The 19462-nt window shown below is 41.3% G+C and overlaps 2 protein-coding genes and 1 pseudogene across 2 annotated transcripts; 2 read left to right on the top strand and 1 right to left on the bottom strand.

The window, feature by feature from the left end:
- The first annotated feature begins 1738 nt into the window (after positions 1–1738).
- LOC139468536 (E3 ubiquitin-protein ligase TRIM56-like) lies at positions 1739–4192 on the top strand. The gene is made up of 2 exons (XM_071250572.1): positions 1739–1754; positions 3393–4192. Exons 1-2 carry the CDS (start codon positions 1739–1741, stop codon positions 4190–4192), a joined length of 816 nt encoding a protein of 271 aa, XP_071106673.1.
- A 4663-nt stretch (positions 4193–8855) lies between these two features.
- On the bottom strand, positions 8856–9987 carry LOC139467456 (uncharacterized; annotated as a pseudogene).
- A 4010-nt stretch (positions 9988–13997) lies between these two features.
- On the top strand, positions 13998–18615 carry LOC139468951 (E3 ubiquitin-protein ligase TRIM56-like). The gene is made up of 2 exons (XM_071251098.1): positions 13998–14086; positions 16892–18615. Exons 1-2 carry the CDS (start codon positions 14071–14073, stop codon positions 17710–17712), a joined length of 837 nt encoding a protein of 278 aa, XP_071107199.1. The 5' UTR covers positions 13998–14070; the 3' UTR covers positions 17713–18615.
- The last annotated feature ends 847 nt before the right edge of the window (positions 18616–19462 follow it).

The following is a 19462-nucleotide window of genomic DNA, read 5'->3' as shown; positions in this document are numbered from 1 at the left end:
AGAAACATGCTTAATTTGGATACTTGGGACTCCCAAATGAGTTCGAGACAACCGTGAATTCGACACATCCAAGTTCGACACAACGAGGTTCAACTGTATTAATATTTACAGACTAAAATGGCGCGAAGGACATTTACCATATATATGAACCGTAAGTAGAATGCTCTGCCTGAAACAATGATACCAAAGTACATTGTCTACTGAATGCTGAAGACTTCACACTGACAAATAGTTCACCGGTCACTGTACTCCCCACGTAATAGTTGTGTTTGTTGTCATTCGCTGCAGTCGGTAATATACCACATAGATCACGACTGATTGTATATAGGAAGCGTCAGCGCCACAGATGAGTTGAGGTGAGGTGAGGTGAAATGGGGTGAAACGTCGCGTCCATCATCATTGCCATTATATAGCGACGTGCATGCCACGTGTGTTTGTGTGTGTGTGTTCGTGTGTGTGTGTCTGTGTGTCTGTTCGTTTGTGTGTGTGTGTGTTCGTTTGTGTGTGTGTGTGTTCGTTTGTGTGTAAGTGTGTTTGTACGTGTGTGCGTTCGTGTGTGTGCGTTCGTTTGTGTGCGTTCGTTTGTGTGTTAGTGTGTGTGTGTGTGTGTACGTGTGTGTGTACGTGTGTGTGTTCATGGGTGTCTGTGTGTTCGTGTGTGTGTCTGTGTGTTTGTGTGTATGTGTTCGTGTGTGTGTATGTTCGTGTTTGTGTTAGTGTGTCTGTGTTAATGTGTGTCTTCCTCTGTGTGTGTGTGTGTTCGTGTGTGTGATCGTGTGTGTTCGTGTGTGTGACTGTGCGTTCGTGTATGTGTGTGTTCGTGTGTACGTACGTGTGTGTGTGTGTCTCTGTGTTCGTTTGTGTGTGTGTGTCCGTTTGTGTGTTAGTGCGTGTGTGTTTGTGTGTGCGTGTGTGTTCATGTGTACGTACATGTGTGTGTGTGTTCGTGTGTACGTACGTGTGTGTGTGTGTCTCTGTGTTCGTGTGTGTGTGTGTTCGTTTGTGTGTGTGTTAGTGTGTGTGTTCATTGGTGTCTGTGTGTTCGTGTGTGTGTCTGTGTGTTCGTGTGTGTGTTCGTGTGTGTGTTAAGGTGTGTGTTCGTTTGTGTTAAGGTGTGTGTTCGTTTGTGTGTACGTGTGTGTGTGTGCACGTACGTGTGCGCGTGCGTGTGCGTGCGTGCGTGCGTGCGTGAGTGCGTGCGTGCGTGCGTGCGTGCGTGCGTGCGTGTGTGCGTGCGTGTGTGTGTGTGTTATCTGCCGAAACAGATTCTTTTGGCGTAAGGGAAAGATTATTTATTAATGGCGCTGAGGGGATTAAGGGTGGTGGTTAGGGTGGGTTGTGTGGAGTGTATCGGTGGTGGTGATGTCATCAAAACATGACACAATGAAAAATTATATTATAATTACACTATAAATAATATTTAAAAACATGAACAAATGTCACAGTTTTTCAAATATGAATCCACTGGGAATTTAGTGTAGGTGCTTCGTGAAAAATAACGTTAAACACAATCAGCACAATAGGATATAATCCTGAAACCAACCCATCACTGAAACCAACTGATAACGATTTCCACAAAATGCATGTGCAGCATATAAACATTTTGACATAGTGCCAGGATATACATGTACATCACGTGGTCACATGGCGATCTCTCATTGGACAAGAACCTACAGTGATGCTTTAATTTCATATGCTGGATCGCCACAGCTGGTATGGCTAGAAACTAGACAGCACCATGAGTGTAAGCTACGGTAAGTGTCATTTGGCGTATTCACAATACATTGTAGCTTGGTATTCTTCTTCTTCTTCTTCTTCTTCTTATTATTATTATAGAGATTAAAATAAATAAATGCAGCAAAGAAGAGTTTGGATGATCCTTGCACAGTCTCGCTGTTAAGGCTCAACATCAGGTCAGGGCCCTTGCCCCCTCTACACGCAGCACAGACAACGAATATGACTTCCCACCCATAAGGCGCTGCCTAGTCGAACCCACCTAGAACGTTTCGGAGAATATGAAGACTCCCCAACATTGCAGCCTGCTGCATTACTCAGAGTGTCAGAAGGGATGAATTCCTGGCAGCAAACCCTTTCTCCCTTGTAACCATGTGTTTAATTTTCGTTCTGAATTGTGCGTCGATCCACGCAATTGGGATACGATGACATGCATTAACCAAGTCAGCGAGCCTGACCACCCAATCTCGTTTGTCGCCTCTTTCGACAGCCATGGGTTGCTGAAGACTAATTCAAACCCAGATCTTCAAGGGTCCTTCCCTAAGGACCAAGAACTAAACACTCTCGTTTGTCCAATCTTTCAGTGAGCAGTGTGAGTGACTAGAATCAGTGACTAGTTAAAGCTAAATGCTGGAGGTCAATCAAATTCATTGGTTTATACAACAGTATACTTTGTGTTATGTGTCGTTTAAGCTTAATGCATTTATTCATTATACTGACTGTATATTGCATGGAAATGGACAAAATATCAGAATGACTGAACAGGCATATTGTAAAAATATGTCCATAGGTCTCATCGGAAAACATTACACGGTTTGAGAGTTAGTTTATCAAGAGATATTAGGAAAACGTTTTGTATTCAAGAAGCGATTAGAGATTCCTTAATTTCGGTTGCTGCAGGTGTGACACGGTTAAAGCTATGCATGCGAAGTATCATTTCTATTGTTGCGGCCATAATGTTTTCGAGTCGGGTGATGGGATTCGAACCACGGGACTTCTGATCGGACGCCTTGTCCGCATGCCCATAGAGATTAACACCGTCAGCAAGCTGACAAGGTAAGGATGTCATCTGTACGCTTTCTTCAACGATCGGGCCGACGCCCAGTCGGCCTACTTCTGCCACGGATTTTTTAATACATTACGTCTTTGTTTCTGTCTGCTCATCCATTTGATTACCGTGTCCACAACTTATGTCACCTTAGTAACAACATTGAAGATGCCTTAAGTTGTTGACGCGGGGTACTAACCCCCGATAGGCATTTATTGTGTGGAACAGGGCCGAGGGCAGCTGCTGTTTTATTACCCACAACAGGATGTTCGTCCTAAAACGCTAGTTACTGATTTAACAAGTGTTATATTTGGGATTAGGTGTCTCACGAATGTTATAACACTAGTAGCATTTATATTTTTTTCTCTGTTGTGACTTGTAGCATATAATGTTCCCGGGTTGTTTTTTTTCAGGTGAACAATTGACTTGACTGTGCATGTGTTTTTGACGGGTGCAACCGGTGGGGCATGAAATGCTCACATTTTCACGAACACCTGGTGTCATCACCATTTACAAGTAATTCATGGAATCTGTTTCTGGCAGAGTTTTCTTGTAATTATGGAAATTGATTTTGTCACTTTTACTTAAAGAATGAAATTATTTGTTTCAGAAGGTGAGAAAAGCTTCAACATCCGCAGCGACGGCGACACGGAAACACCAGAAGTTGTTGACGTCGCGGTCCTGTCTGTGAAAGGCTCGCAGGTTATAGTGGTGACAGACCACAACAATAACTGTCTCAAATCTTTCTACACCAAGGACGGGCGGAAACAGAATTCACAGGTAAAAACCAAAGAAAAACCTCTAGGTCTGACAAAACTTTCATCAAACAGGGTTGCTGCAGCCGTATGGCCAAAACGTATAGTCCTGGTCGAGGCAACTCCAGATCTTCAACTCCTGTCCAGTCTCCAGACATGCAAGCAGTACCGTGGCCTGGCTGCTCTGCCAGATTTAACATTGGCAGCAGCTACTCTGTCTGGGTACATAGACATCCTGGACGTTAATGGAGACGTCCTGAAGTCCATCTCTGTCCCGATCACAGATCAGAAAATCGGACCTGTGTCATATTTTCTCCACTCATCACTGAGCACCAATATTCTGGTGTCGGACTATGGCTCAAAGTCTGTCTATTGCTTCTCATCGGAGGGAAGAGTTGTCTTTACTTACACACCCAGAGGGAAGACCGAATTGAAAGAACCTCGCGGAATTGCCGTCACGACCTCTGGGGACATCCTCCTGGCCGACTGGGCCGCTAATGTCATAACCCACCTGACAGAAGATGGTCTGTTTGAAAAGAACATTTTATCTCGTGAAGACGGAATAGCGAAACCCTTTGGATTATGTGTTGATGATGAGGATCGCCTGTACGTCTGTCTTCCGGGTGGTGAAGTCAAAGTGTTCAGGCGAACGTAGTTCACAGATGAGTGAGTGAGTTGGGTTTAACGCCGCTTTTAACAGTATTCGAAATATATCACGGCGTGTCAGCTTAATGTGGAAGGAAAGCCTGAAGTGATGCAGGTCTCAGGCGTTTACCACTTCGGTGAAACCCATGAGCACGGGTATGGTGCTGACAAACCTAGAAACATAATCGGGGCGAATCGGGATTAGGAGAGACAATCATAGGTTTCTGGCGTGTCCAAAGGACGCAACTCTGCACAGCGACCGCGGCGTCATAGACGACAGGGCCACCCGTGCTCAAATTCACAGATGAACTTCTGGCAGTGTTCCTTGGCTTTTCTTTGCACCTGTACATCAACAATGTTAAGACAGATAGTAGTGAAAGGACAAAAACATCATTTGAAAAGGAAAGGAATCGCTTGGTACGTTTGGTGCACATCCAGTTTGGGGTCATTTTTGTTGTTGTTTAACGCCGGACTCAGACTCTGGACCAGACAATCCAGTGACTGACATAATGAACATTGATCTTGGATACGACGACATGCACCAACCAAGTCAGCGAGCCTGACAACTCAATGAGAACGATAATCTACTGAATGTACATAGTATAGTCCAAATGGGACAGCATATTGCTAAAAAAAGGATGATAACATTCAATAATGGTCATTGAGCCAGTTTCCACCCGTTGATTTAACAACCCCAGCTGGACATGAACGCGACCAGTGAAACCGACTCATCTGTTTCATAGTTAGATCTGTGCATAAAAAGACCCACACGACTGAAACTTCTTTGTCAACTTTCTGTCTTGCAATATTCGAACCTTGTGTGTCTACATTTCACAACTTTTAAGAAAGAACCGCGTGCACTCGAAGAAGAATCAAAGAGCGTTATACACGACGCTTGCTCAAAAGTTGTTTCATCGGGGTAACGCGTTCATACAGTCAACGCTTCAGCAAAGCTTTCAAACGTTTTATGGTAGACATGTGGAGTGATGAATACTAACTGACAGAACCAGATCACTTAACCGGTGGTGCACGATGACGTCACAGGAAACGACCGAATGAGATTGCCAGGTGTGGAGGGGAATCAGATCAACGGTTACACATTCAAACATGGTCTAATAAGTATCAAAATCTGTAGAATAGTATGTATGAAATTCCTTTGAAATAGTGAGGAAGCAATGTTGTCAGTTGTCAAAGTGCTGGAAAACTACTTTTCTTGAAAGACTCATGCAAGCCATTAGATATATAGGCTACTTTGGAAACGCGCCTCTCTTCAAACCTATTCTAGAGAAAATGAAACAGACCCTGACATGGATCGCAATGAAATGGATCATAAAATCACTCAGTGGATGAAACCAGTGGTCAAAGATATCCTCTCTTATGTGGACATGTCACTGGCCGAAGATTTAGAACTGGTCAACCAATCTGATGATGACCAAGATAAAGATAATGAGGATGAGGATATTTAATAATAATTGAACTCTTGTACATTAAAACACTATTCTGTAATTATGTGACTCTACATATCATATTGTTATATGTATTGTATTTATGTAATAAAAATATGGATATGGAATATACAAGTTCTTTGTTCTTTTTTGTTTTTGCAACCTTTCAGCATTTCATTTGAATTTTACCTGTAGTTTAAAGAAAAAAGTGTATGTGAGTGAGTGAGTGAGTGAGTGAGCGAGTGAGTGAGTATGGTTTTACGTCACTTTTAGCAATATTCCAGCAATATTACAGCGGAAGACACCAGAAATGGGCTTCACACATTACATTGTATGTCAGGAATTGAACCCGGGTCTTCAAGGTGACGAGCGAACGGTTAAACCACTAGACTACTCGACCGCCCCTGTATGTATGTGAATCAGTCTGTATCATTACTCTGTTACCATATGGGTCTATTCACATCAATCACACTATTATCAATTGTGTACTGTCTTGTAAATATAACTATTCATAACAACATATAATTATACAATTTACACAATATATATAATTTTCATTCAACACATCTGTACAATGGACATATATAAGTGTCTATAAGAATATACATGATAAATAAAGATTGACATTGAACCATTAGTAATGTAGCATGAATATTCAAACAATATAAAATCGGTATTTACAATGTAACATTGCTGGGTAAATCTAACACTGTTGAGTCATAATACATCATACACAAAGGGTAGATATGAAATGTTTTTTCTTAAGAATCAATTTTATAATGAACATGGGCAAGTGTGTGGATTCCATCATTGAGGACATATCTCTTATCATCAAAAGGGGAGAGGCTGATTTTATTGATAGAAGCTGTGTACAGTTGATGATCTCGACTTTGAATTTTTTTCATCTGGTGCCGAAATTGCTTCTCTTTAAAGAAACACTGTTTGTACAAAGCATGTCGAAGTTGTCTATCACGGACAGTTTCAGAAATACCCTTGGCTCTTGCGTGTTGTATTTCATTTGATTTTTCTACTTCTTTTCCATCCTTCACTTCTACTTCCTTTTCCAAAGCAAACATTGAGTACATTTTAGGTCTTAAGCCTACAAACTCCAACATTTTCACCCCAGCAAGTTATCTTTAAATTTTCCCGGAACGTTTTCATTAGTTTTGGAATATAGGTGATGGTCAGATTTATAAGTGCTGGTGTCAAACAGATCAATATTTTCTTGTGTGTCAGCATTTAGGTCATGGGTTTCTATTTCATAACACAGCGAGTCAGTGTCAGTAAAACAGAGCTTGGCTTTCTCTCCATAGTTACGTTTGATAAAATTATAATGAAAGTCGTACATATGGATCTTTGAGAGATCCAAAATGGAAAAGCCAGCATAGAGGGGTTGATTCAAAAACAGTGTTGTCTTTTTCAAGTGAACAGCAGCCAAATCTGGATTGAAAATTTTGAAAGCATTAAATGTTGGTTTAGACGTTTGGCTGAATTCACCAGTTCAACATTGACATGTTTTCTGACATTCATCATGGAACCACCAAAACAAGAATTGTTCATCAATTTGAAAAACGCTTTGTCTGTTTTATTTGTAGATTGTTTCTCTGTGTTGAAACAAATGAAAGGTTCTAGCCATGTTGACTGCTTAAACTGAATGACTCTATGGATTTTGCTTAGAACCATGCCTTGATTCAGATAAAACTGTAAATTTCTGTAATGAATAACATATTACTGTTTGTTTGGTACAAGCTTTCTGCATGGTATTCCCTTAATATTCATGTCAAGTGTCAAATCCTGAGAATAATTAGAAAGCATGTCATGTGTAACTGTCATAGACTGAGGTGCTAAAGGGTAGTCACAGTGACTGTCATGTAAACCAGATGGGTAGTCAAGGTCAACCTCAAGAATGTAACCTATATCTGCGTCAGCGTGAATACTCCTTATATCTAAATGCTCAAAGTTATCTACCCACTGGAAATCTCGCTCAGGGAGGGCTTGGCACATAGCCCACCCATAAAGATTATCCGCGTCGAGGTGAATAAGGTGTCTATTCGGTTCATCGGTTTTGTAATGTTTCTGACCTGGTAGGTTTGATTCAGAATACTTTTTGGATATCATGCTGATACCACCCCTGAGTCCTGACTCTATCATGAGCAGCATTTCCACATCTGTCAGCCGCTCTAGCTCTACATTTCCCATTTTCAACATTGCATCCCATCCAAACCCAGGTAGCGTGTAATAGTGTCCTGGATCTAATTGGTAGTTTTCTAAAGCTGTTCTTCTAAAGTCTTCAAACACATCAGCCAAAAGTAAAACGTCAGTCATGATACTGCCCCATGTCCTGAATGTGGAATGAAGACCACACATTTTGTGCATGGTCATAATCTTCCTCAGAGATGGAACTATCTGATAAGCTATTGTAAAAATCCTCTTTTTCAGGAAGTTCTTTAAATTCAAATTTTGCTTCATCGTCCATGAAATCATAAGGATATACTCCCTTTCTCAATAATAGCTCTACCTGAGTTGGATCTGCAAATTCATGCCTTAAATGGATAAATTTGGAAGGGTCTTTTTTCTTTAGATTTTCAACAAGTTTTCCCAGAGAGGATTGAAGAAACTGACATGAATCAATGAACCTTAAATGACAGATGGGAAATGAAATGTATTTCTCCAAGTTGTTTGCCAAACAACTCATCTTGTTTTACAGACTTGTCTAACTGTTTCATGATCAGATGACTGTCATAACCACGGAGGTTGGGAAATATCACAGGGATAAAGAATTCTTCCCTTGGAAAACTATGTTTACCTTTCACCTTTCTAAACTGATATTGCAGATTACATTTTTGATGGGCAGCCCCTCTATAGTTATACCCCTCTTCTAAATGGTCGTGGTCACGAACCTTGATAGATTCTTCATCAAAGGGTTTCTGACAAATATGACATGTATCTGCCATTTGAAATGCCAACTCATCAGTTTCAGTCATTTTTAAAGTTTCAGGAACTTTAAGCTTTTCATAGATGAGATGTGTTCATCCAACAAGCATTCAATAAAATGTGAAATGACTACAGGGCCTCTATAGGTCACTGTAGGTTTTGAACAGACCACTTTGTAACAGAACCCAGAAGGCTCATGTTTCTGATAAACAGTCGTGTTTGATGTGTTATTTTCAGTTTGTTCAACTTTCCTGGTGATTGCCTCAAAATCTGCATAAATAACATAAGGGACTTTTAGCTGTTTTCTTTATCTAATCCATTTATTGTGTTCACCAGGTAATCTGATTTCTCTCCTTCAGTTAGGAGCAATAGGTCAACAGTTCTATCAAATGGTTGCCTACTGATATGGAGAGGAAACACACCGTCTTTCTCCACGTAGCCAAACACATTGACAGAAATGTGGTTTTGTTGTTCAAATTTGGAAACTTGAGAGAGAGGTATTGGTATGTCAATACCATTCATATCTAGATCGGATTCATACCCTACATACTTTGTCACTCGATTTGCATTAGCTTTATAGGATACAGGGAGTAGGGCAGCAAGAATAGACCAAACAAAGCATTTCTGATCATTATTTTTTACATTTAAGATTGCTGTCTTATTTTGTAAGTACTTTGGCAGTGGAATGTAAGAGCTGCCTGACAGGGGTACATATTCTGCTGTATTAACTTCCAAATGCACTATATGATCTAAAATCCAACCACTTCCCTCGGCCTGAAATTCCTGTGTTGATGTATATAATGTTTGAAACGCCTGAGCTATTTGATCATCAATTTCCGAAAGATTATGAGTCCAAAAGTTTGTAGATCTCACGACCAGATCAGCTAAATGACTCGTTATTTTCGTCATATTTGACATACTTTAACTTAAGGGTAAGAAACCATTTCATACCTTTCTGATCTTCTAAAAAGTCATGTAATATCTCAATGATATTGGTTCGTTCATCAGCAAAGAATTGCAGAATATCTACAGGGTTGACATCACTCGGAGTCAGTGTTGTTGTCCTCAGTGATCCCGAGAGAGCCGACCTTCCCCCAACCTGATTACCTCTCGACAGGTATCTCTCTCGTCTGTTAACACATCTAGTGCATTCATCCACTTGTTGACTGTATAGCCGCTCAGGGACAGGGCGATGGCATGAGATGCACTCACGACCTTTCTTATCGCAGCTCTCACAGAAGAGTTTTCCAGGTAAAATACACTTGAAATGACTACACCAATTGCATGTATCGTATATTGCAGGGGAAGGGAGGTTTTCAGGGGGAGAGGAAAACCGAAGACGTTTCTTTGGAGACTGATTATCTTCTCGGGCTGGCCTTTTCCGGTTACATTGATGTCTTTGTAAGCTATCACGTCTGCTAAACATGACCAAACAATTCTCCTTTACCTATGCAACTAACGTAAACATAGAAGAACTGAAACATTGCATCCTCACTATTTCAAAGGAATTTCATACATACTATTCTACAGATTTTGATACTTCTCAGTCCATGTTTGAATGTGTAACCGTTGATCTGTCTATAGCGCGGGGATTCCCCTCCACACCTGGCAATCTCATTCGGTCGTTTCCTGTGACGTCATCGTGCACCGACGGTGAAGTGATGTGGTTCTGTCAGTTAGTATTCATCAGTGGAGGACATTTCAAAATTCAGTGAGCAAAATGATCCAAATCCCTTTTTTGACTTGCACCATATGTTCCCGCTTTCTTTTCATGTGTACAATTGCCTTGCATTTGTATGTGTTTGTGACGGGTGCCATATTCGGGGCAGGATACGCTCACCTTTTGCCAACAACTGGTATCATCACTATATAGTGATTCATGGACACATGTTTATGATATAGTCGTAATGGTACAATGGTCTATCCTATAAGTTGAGATTTATGTTATGGTAATGGTTTATGTCGTTTATATTTGTGATTATGGAAAGGATTTTGTCCCTTTTTATTTATTAAAATATTCTTACAATATCAATTTTTTAATTGTATTTGCTGAGGTCACATGTGTGCTAATTTTTTCAAATAAAACAGCTGAGTTTAAATGTAGACTTGATGGTATCATTACATAATAGTCATAGGTGTTACAGTAGGAAAAAGTCAAACATTCTCATTTTATAAAGAATCATTCAAAATGTCATTTAGCATATCATTTCTTAAAACGGCCGATTTAAAGCGCATTTCTAATACATCTCGGAAATCTAAAGAGCGAATGTAAGGACTGTGTTTCAGGCAGTCTTTTGACATGTAATAGTCAAAATGAACGTCGCATCGGCATTATTCGGCTATTTGGTACTGTGGTACTACGTCTCTTTCATATTATCATATTTGTGTATTCCCGTACTGCAAACATTTGATCAATCAATGTCGTCACGTTATTGGGGTATGACAATCAGAATAATCCTCAGGTAGACAATGATACTGTTATAGGTGTACTTTAGGCAATAATATGTCAGTTGGAGCCCACCTGTAATTTCCCCCAACTGCCACTTTTGTTAATTCGAACAAGAGGGGCGATCGGGTAGCCTAGTGGTTAAAGCGTTCGCTCGTAACGCCGAAGACCCTGGTTCGATTCCCGACATGGGTACAATGTGTGAAGCCCGCCGTGATATTGCTGGAATATTGCTAAAAGCGGCGTAAAACCATACTCACTCACTCACTCACTCACTCACTATTCGAACAAGTCTCAACAAGGACGCCCTGACCGACAATACTCCCATCTTCTCGAAGCAAGAGTGTTAACTGACTATAAAAGTTTAGTTTCCACCCTTGCCGAACTATGCGGGTATTATGGAGTTACATTTTGGCTGGACTAACGAGTCTATGCATAGTTCAATCAAAATCACGTACGAAATCGGAATCAGGTTCGTAAACCGTGGTGCAGATTTCGGTGGATTGCAGGATTAATAAAGCATGTGCACCTCCAACTCGTTGTAAATAGATAGTTTCCAAATCTTTTCATGTTTGTAATGAAGGTGCTCACACGATTTGATGCACTTTCCGGTGTAAGACCCATTTTATCACAATATAGATCTTGATTATCGAGCAGATCGTCTTGACTGTGAAGTGAAACAAGAGGTGGAATATGATTGGTCCAAAGGAGAGCCATAGAAGGGACATAACTCGTAATTGCCACTGGTATCGCTGCGATCGAGCCGAGGAAATCCAGCGTAGTTCGGCAAGGGTGGTAACTGGACTTTTATAGTCAGTTAACTCTCTTGCCTCGGGAAGATGTAATACTCCTGATGAATCACTGAAACTATAAAACTAAAAAAGTACGTATTTGTCATTTCTAATCACCAGGCGAAATGTGTCTTTACTTTGTCCATTCAATCAATCACACACCACACAAACCACGTATATCAAATGGTTGGTTATCAATTGATCCTTAATTCGTGTTAGTGTTGCGACTGCTTTGGGCACATGGTACAAATGATACACATTTATGCATTATGACATTATAATATCAATTTGTAGCATTTCAATGCCAGAGTCCTTCGGTCACGTGCACAAATAGGTTACCAGCACTAAACTGAAATCATGGCATTAAAAGATAAACTTAATGCTTTGTAAAACTGGTTTGCTCTTGTCAACACGACATATACAGAATAAACTCAACGCTTCAGTATATGGTGTGTAAGTGAGTAAACTATGGATTTACGGCGCTTTTAGTAAAATTCCAGCAATTTCAGGGCGGGGGACACCAGAAATGGACTTCAGTCATTGTACCCATGTCTGGATACGAACCCAGGTCTTCGGCGTGACGAGCGAACGCTTTAACCACTAGGCTACCCGACCGCCCCACACCTGAAATGAACATATGGTGCAAGTCAAAATAGGGATTTGGATAATTTTGCTCACTGAATTTAGAAATGTCCTCCAATATGTGGAGCTGATCGAATGTATACATACATCTTTTTGATAACCTTCGAACAAAGTAAAGTGGCAAAAAACATACAGCTTTGTGGATAACAGCTTCTGATTATTGCATATAGCGCCTCCACTCCAGCTTGATAACACTCCAGCTTGATAAAGGTGTTAGAATCTACATCGAAACGTCGCTATATCCAATAAACCAGACGTTGTTATCCATAAAGTTGTACGTTTTCTTACTTACTCACTAACTTCTAGAAAGTAAAACAAACAGGGAGTAAAGAGGCATTTTAATGTCTTTAACTGGCATCTTCACTAGTGTGGGTTCGAAACCCGGATAGGACCCAAAAAAGTACTAGAATCTCTCCTTTACTAAGAAAGTGTTATCCCAAATATAAAATTTGTTACAACATAATTCACATTCATCTAATTCCTAGAGTAAAATACTTGTCTGTGGAGCAATATGAAAAAGATTAATTTCCAAATATGGTGGAACCTGCAGGGACCTGGATTCCGCCATTTGGTGCGAATGGGTGAGTGAGTTAGATTTTACGACGTCTGTGGCAATACTCCCGCCATATCACGGCGGAGCAACACCAGAGGAAGAGTTGTACCAGTGTGTGGAATCGAACCCGGACCAACCACTTAGAAACCACTGGATTTCTCCAAAGCTCTCATTAGTGTTATTAAAGGATTCAGAACATTAGCACAAACCATGAACAGGAGCAAGAGTTCATTTGGGATTCGAACCAGCCATGTCTAATTCTCCAGCTGACACAACCGTGCCTATGATCGTTGGTTCGAATTCCAGTTCGCCCCGATTATGTAAGACGAGTTCTATGGATGAACAACTTCTTAATTACATTTAGTGCGACGTTTCGGTGTAGATCCTAACACCTTGCTTTATAAATTTGTAAGGATCTACACCGAAACGTCGCACTAATTGTAATAAGGAGTTGTTCATCCATAGAACTCGTCTTACTTCATCACACCAACTTCTAAATGCCACTGAAAGAAGCGCCCCGTTTATGTTTCTAGGTTTGTCCGAAGTGGTAAACGTCTGAGACCTGCATCACTCGGGCTTTCCTCCCACATTAAGCTGACACGCCGTGATATAGCTGGAATAATGTTCAAAGCGGCGTTAAACCCAACTCACTCACTCACTCATTACTCCTACAAAAACTCCAAACTCGCTGTCATCATCGTTTAAAAACCCGAAAAACATAACCTCCGATTGTCTAAATCTCCCTTCAACACATGGAAATTAAATAACCATGTCTACAATTGAATAAGTAACTCTCGTAATTCGTCTGTTTTGTCTGAACCACAGTTGCTATATGGCTGAAATAATGCCGATGCGACGGTGAATTTTAACTCACTCACTCACTCTGAACCACACCGACGTCTGACCTTGACCCAGCCCATCGTTTCACACCATTCCCTTGCAATGAGTTGACGCCGCAGTGACTAACACTAGCATAGGGAAGTAGTTTTAGTGACACTAAATCCGGCAACACCGTAGTCCCCACTTTCACAACCTGGTCGCCACAGCTGGTCGTCCCAGATTACACGACACAGGAAAATGGGCTCTACATATGGTAAGTGACAATAGTCTCATCTTTCATACACCGATATTAAATCATCTGTCATTGTGCATGGCCAAATAATTGATACACAAACACGGTTTCGGACCATTAAATAATATCGAAACGAGCGAGTTAGGTTTAATGTATTAAAGAGCTCTCGAAGAGCTCATAGAAAACGTGAACGCCAAAAAACAAGTCGATTATATGACGAAGCATGTTCCACTCAAATCATTGAAAAGAAGACCGGGTGTTCGCGAGAATACTTACCTGTGACATTTACTTGACATTCAGTATAATTAATGTTATGAAAATATGTTTCATAATGTCTATATAGAAACCCTATAGACCCTTTTCAGATGTTTTATTTGAATGACTGCATGTTCGACAATCTCATGAAGCAGGAACCTCTATTCAAATATGTTAAGATATGACAGTGTAGCTGTACAACGCCATCGTTTCAATTCTGTCACGTCGGGGTTTGAACACTGATAAGAAAATGAACCGTAGGACCCTGAGCATCATCCAGTGAAGGGCAGGTGGGGCTTTATGAGATGGCCAGCATCCACCTTGCACATGTCAGGGTGGCCCAGGCTTCAGTCGATATATTTAGAGTGAGTGAGTTCAAATTGAACATCACATCGCCGACATTCCAGCCTTATCTTAAACAATTAGGACGTGTATACTGGTATCTCGCATGAAATCAGGAATTCCACACGAAGAACCTCCCCACTATATACTACTCAAAAGAAATTAAGTATTAGTTAGTTTATTGTTTAACGCCAAATTGAGCAATATTCCAGCTATATGACGGTGGTCTGTAAATAATGGAGTCTGGACAACACAATCCAGTGATTGACGTCATGAGCATCGATCCACGTTATTGTGATACGATGACATGCATCAACCAAGTCAGCGAGTCTGGCCACCCGATCACGTTAGTCGCCTCTTACGACAAGCATAGTCGCCTCTTACGATAAGCATAGTCGCCTCTTACGATAAGCATAGTCGCCTCTTACGATAAGCATAGTCGCCTCTTACGATAAGCAAAGTCGCCTCTTACGATAAGCATAGTCGCCTCTTACGACAAGCATAGTCGCCTCTTACGACAAGCATAGTCGCCTCTTACGACAAGCATAGTCGCCTCTTACGATAAGCATAGTCGCCTCTTACGACAAGCATAGTCGCCTCTTACGATAAGCATAGTCGCCTCTTACGACAAGCATAGTCGCCTCTTACGATAAGCATAGTCGCCTCTTACGACAAGCATAGTCACCCTATCTGCAAGCATGGGTTGCTGAAGCAAATGAGTTAAGGACCACCCGATGCTGTCATATAACTATACTTAATTTGCCATCACAGTTGTACTGTTGTAATGAGAAATGGGGGTAACGAAAAATGGGGATTTTCGTAAGATGAACAGACAGACATGTACTACAATGTTGGCGATCAATATTATATGGATAACATATCTTAAAACAGCAAGCTGTATAACTGTCTCAAGCCCACTTAAGGCCAAGCTGACATCAGTACACTGGTAGCATATAATACATTGTTAATATAGAAACCATTGCAGTAACAAGATCTCTTTATTAGCGGCTTCTAATATTTATTGGGTATTTCGTGTTTAGTTATTCGCGAAATATATTTTTGTAGGTATTTGGTGAGAGAGATATATCCACGAAGTAAACATACACAATGACATAAACTGCAGGAGAGCGTATTGATCGACAAATACTAAGTGTCCATGCGGCTGAAGGAACGTATAGTCAAGTCGTACGCCATATGGCAGTTACAATATAATAAGGAATGAAACGCTTCCGATATAACACCAGTTACATCAACAAAAGTCATCGACAAACGCACTTTACGAGGCGATATTGGTGTGTAAACTATTCACCCAAAGTAGACATCATTGAATTCCTGATATAAAACAAAAAACAGTGTTACCAGTTGAAAGAACCGCCTCCGTGCTCCAGAGGTAGAGCGTCCGCTTGGGGAGGGAGGGGCCGGGGTTCGATCCCCGGCGGCGTCATACCAAAAGATGGTACTTGTTGTTACCCTGTCTGGCGCTCGGCATTAAGGGGCTAAAACAAGGACTGGTCGGCTCGGAGTCAGGATACTGTGTCTGAGTGGGGTATTCATGTTAAACTGCGACATGGTATCTCAATTGGCTAGCCTATAAATCGGCATCATATGTGTAGATCGTATGCTCATGATGTCAATCACTGGATTGTCTGGTCCACACTCGATTATTTACGGACCGCCGTCTTATACCTGGGATATTGCTTAGTGCAGCGTTAAACAACAAACAAACTTTGCAAACACATACTCGGAGCAACTGGAAACAAGGGCGTGCATTTGTCATATTGTTTCAAGCTTTGTCATTTGAATTAATAAGTAACTGTTGGATGACAAATATGTTATTTACCTCGGAAAGGGTTGGAAGCTTACATCCCTGGAAGTTGCTTGTCCATGATTTCATTAAAATATCGTCGTGCATCAAATAGTGAACGACATATGGGGTGGCCAGGTTGTTTAATCGTTAGTTCGTCACGCATAAAACCCGTACTCGATTCACTGCATGTAGTCTGATGACCTCCTATATGTTCAATAATCTTGGACGCTACGTTAAACCCAATTTCACTTCACCTTAAAAGCGGCGTAAAACCCTATTCACTCAGTGATTGACCAAGGGACACAATCAGTGGGTGGTCTCCTTCATCAGTTCGTCGCTCGTGTCTTCAATAGCGTTAGTGCGATATAAATGTTTGTTTTGTTTTTTATCGCAACAAGGAAGAGATGATTCATATGTTTCAGAAAGTCAGGGAAGCTTCAACATCCGCAGCGACGGCGACACGGAGACACCAGAAGTTGTTGACGTCGCGGTTCTGTCTGTGAAAGGCTCGCAGGTTATAGTGGTGACAGACCACAACAATAACTGTCTCAAATCCTTCTACACCAAGGACGGCCGGAAACAGAATTCAAAGGTGAAAACCATAGAAAAGCCTCTAAGTCTAACAAAACTTCCATCAAACAGGGTTGCTGCAGCAGTATGGCCAAAACGTATAGTCCTGGTCGAGGCAACGCCAGATCTTCAATTCCTGCGCAGTCTCCCGACATGCAAGCAGTACCGTGGCCTGGCGGCTCTGCCCGATTTAACATTGGCAGCAGCTTCTGTAACTCCAGGCATCGACATCTTGGATATGAAAGGACACGTCCTAAGGTCGGTCTTTGTACCAGACACTGCTCAGCAAATCAATCATGTCCCATACTTTCTTTGTGCGTCACAGAAAGGAAACATTCTGGTGTCGGACTATGGATCAAAGTCCGTGTACTGCTTCTCGCCAGAGGGACATGTTCTTTTCGCGGACACGCCAAGGGGTGAAATGAGACTGCAAGATCCTCGTGGAATTACCGTCAGCAAATCGGGGGATATTTTCCTGGCAGACTGGGGAGCAAATGTCATAATACACCTATCAGAACATGGTCAGTTTGAAAGGCACATTTTGTCTGGTAACGACGGTATTACTAAACCTCTTGGTTTATGTCTGGATGACCAGGAACAGTTGTATGTGTGTCTTCCGGGCGAGGTGAAAGTGTTTAGATGTGCGCCTTTGAAGCTTATAAACTTTACCTGATCCATCTAAAAGATGTAAATTGGGATGTAGTGCAGTAGGCCATAGTCGTGTCACACAGGAATAGTAACCTTGGAGGCTTCTAACACGTCAATGAGACTGTTACTCCTGAAGGTATATTGGCTACATAAGGGTGTACTGTTAACAATAACTCAATCACAATTTTCTCACCAAATGACCCAGCAACCCATGCTTATCTTAGGAGGAGACTAACGGGATTGGGTGGCCAGGTTCGCATATCCTGTCCGTAAACTGTCATCTTGGTGAACTGTTGGAGGCAATCTGTTCAGATGCATGACTAAAATGTTCATGGTGACGTCTTCACTCTCATTACTTTTCAAACAGTCCCGTGAAGATTCCGGGTTAGAATAGATCTTCACCAACCCATGCTTGTCGTAAGAAGCGACAAACGGGATCGGGTGGCCAGGTTCGCTGACTTGGTTGAAGCTGTCATCGTATACCAATTGTGTAGATCGATGCACGTGATGTCAACCACTGGATTGTCTGGTCCAAACTCGATTATTTACAGACTGCCGTCATATAGCTGGAATATGGCTAAGTGCGGCTGAGTGCGGGGTTAAACAACAATCGAATCCAGATTCGACCTGATTATGTTCCTTGGCTTTACCAAAATGGTAAACGTGTGGGACCTGCATCGGTTTTTATCTCACAAAGAGCAGACACGCAAGGATATAACTGCAATACTGTTCAAAGCGGCATGCTCTAACATGCCAGTTAAATACATTTGGACTGTCCATAATACACTTGACTAATGAACATCCGGGGTAGAACAGGTCTTCAGCAACCCATACTTGCCGAAAAGGGCGACTATGCTTGTCGTAAAAGGTGACTAGCGGGATCGGGTGGTCAGGCTCGATGACTTGGTTGATGCATGTCATCAATCTCAATTGCATGGATCGATGCTCATGATATCAATCACTGGATTGTCTGGTTCAGATTTGATTATTTACAGACCGCCGTCATATAGCTGGAATATTGCTGAGTGCGGCGTTAAACAACAAACCAATCAACCAACCATAATACACTGTCATTTTAATACTTCATTGTATGTACCACTATGAATATTCAGTTCTGTATCAATGCAAAATTAAATCTTTCCTTATCAAGTGTTTTTAATGCAAAATCCATACTTGTAAAACATTACCTCTTTGTGATGTCTGCTTTCCTACATGAATGTTTACTGTCGTGCTGCGGCTTTGATGTTGTGCTATTGATGATCGCCTTATGACCTTATGACCGTGTCACGCAGACTGACTTGTGTAGCCTCCGAAGCTTATACGATCTTGCAGTTTTTTCTACTCCAAAACACGATTCATATGATAGTGTTACAAGAGTCAGATTCGTTACAAAATGTTCAAAGTCAATGTTCACATGTCCAGTTGCATACAATTCAGATCTCATCCTTTAGAGCTTGGCTGGCGACAGAATAATTCTAAGATTATTATGCATGCATTGATCTGATAAAACTTCCGTCTTGGGACCTGCCGAGAAATGTTTAAAAATCATAGCCCCCGGCATGATGTATTCAAAATCATTTATTTAGGGTTTGGGGTAGGTTGCCCTAACCCAGGCATAATTTGAATCAAGGGATATAGGGCCGACTTATTTCCCAAAAGTTTGTACCGGAATGTGTCATGTCTTGAAGATGCCATGTAATTCTGGTATCCATTTCTCAGCAAACAATGTGAAATAGATCCCTCTCACAGTGGAATTTGGTGGGGTGAAATGGGGT

This window comes from Haliotis cracherodii, unplaced genomic scaffold, assembly GCF_022045235.1.
Source record: "Haliotis cracherodii isolate W230 unplaced genomic scaffold, xgHalCrac1.p SCAF_2, whole genome shotgun sequence".
In the NCBI taxonomy this organism is placed as follows: Eukaryota; Metazoa; Mollusca; class Gastropoda; order Lepetellida; family Haliotidae; genus Haliotis; species Haliotis cracherodii.
This window is presented reverse-complemented; position numbering and strand designations above follow the sequence as displayed.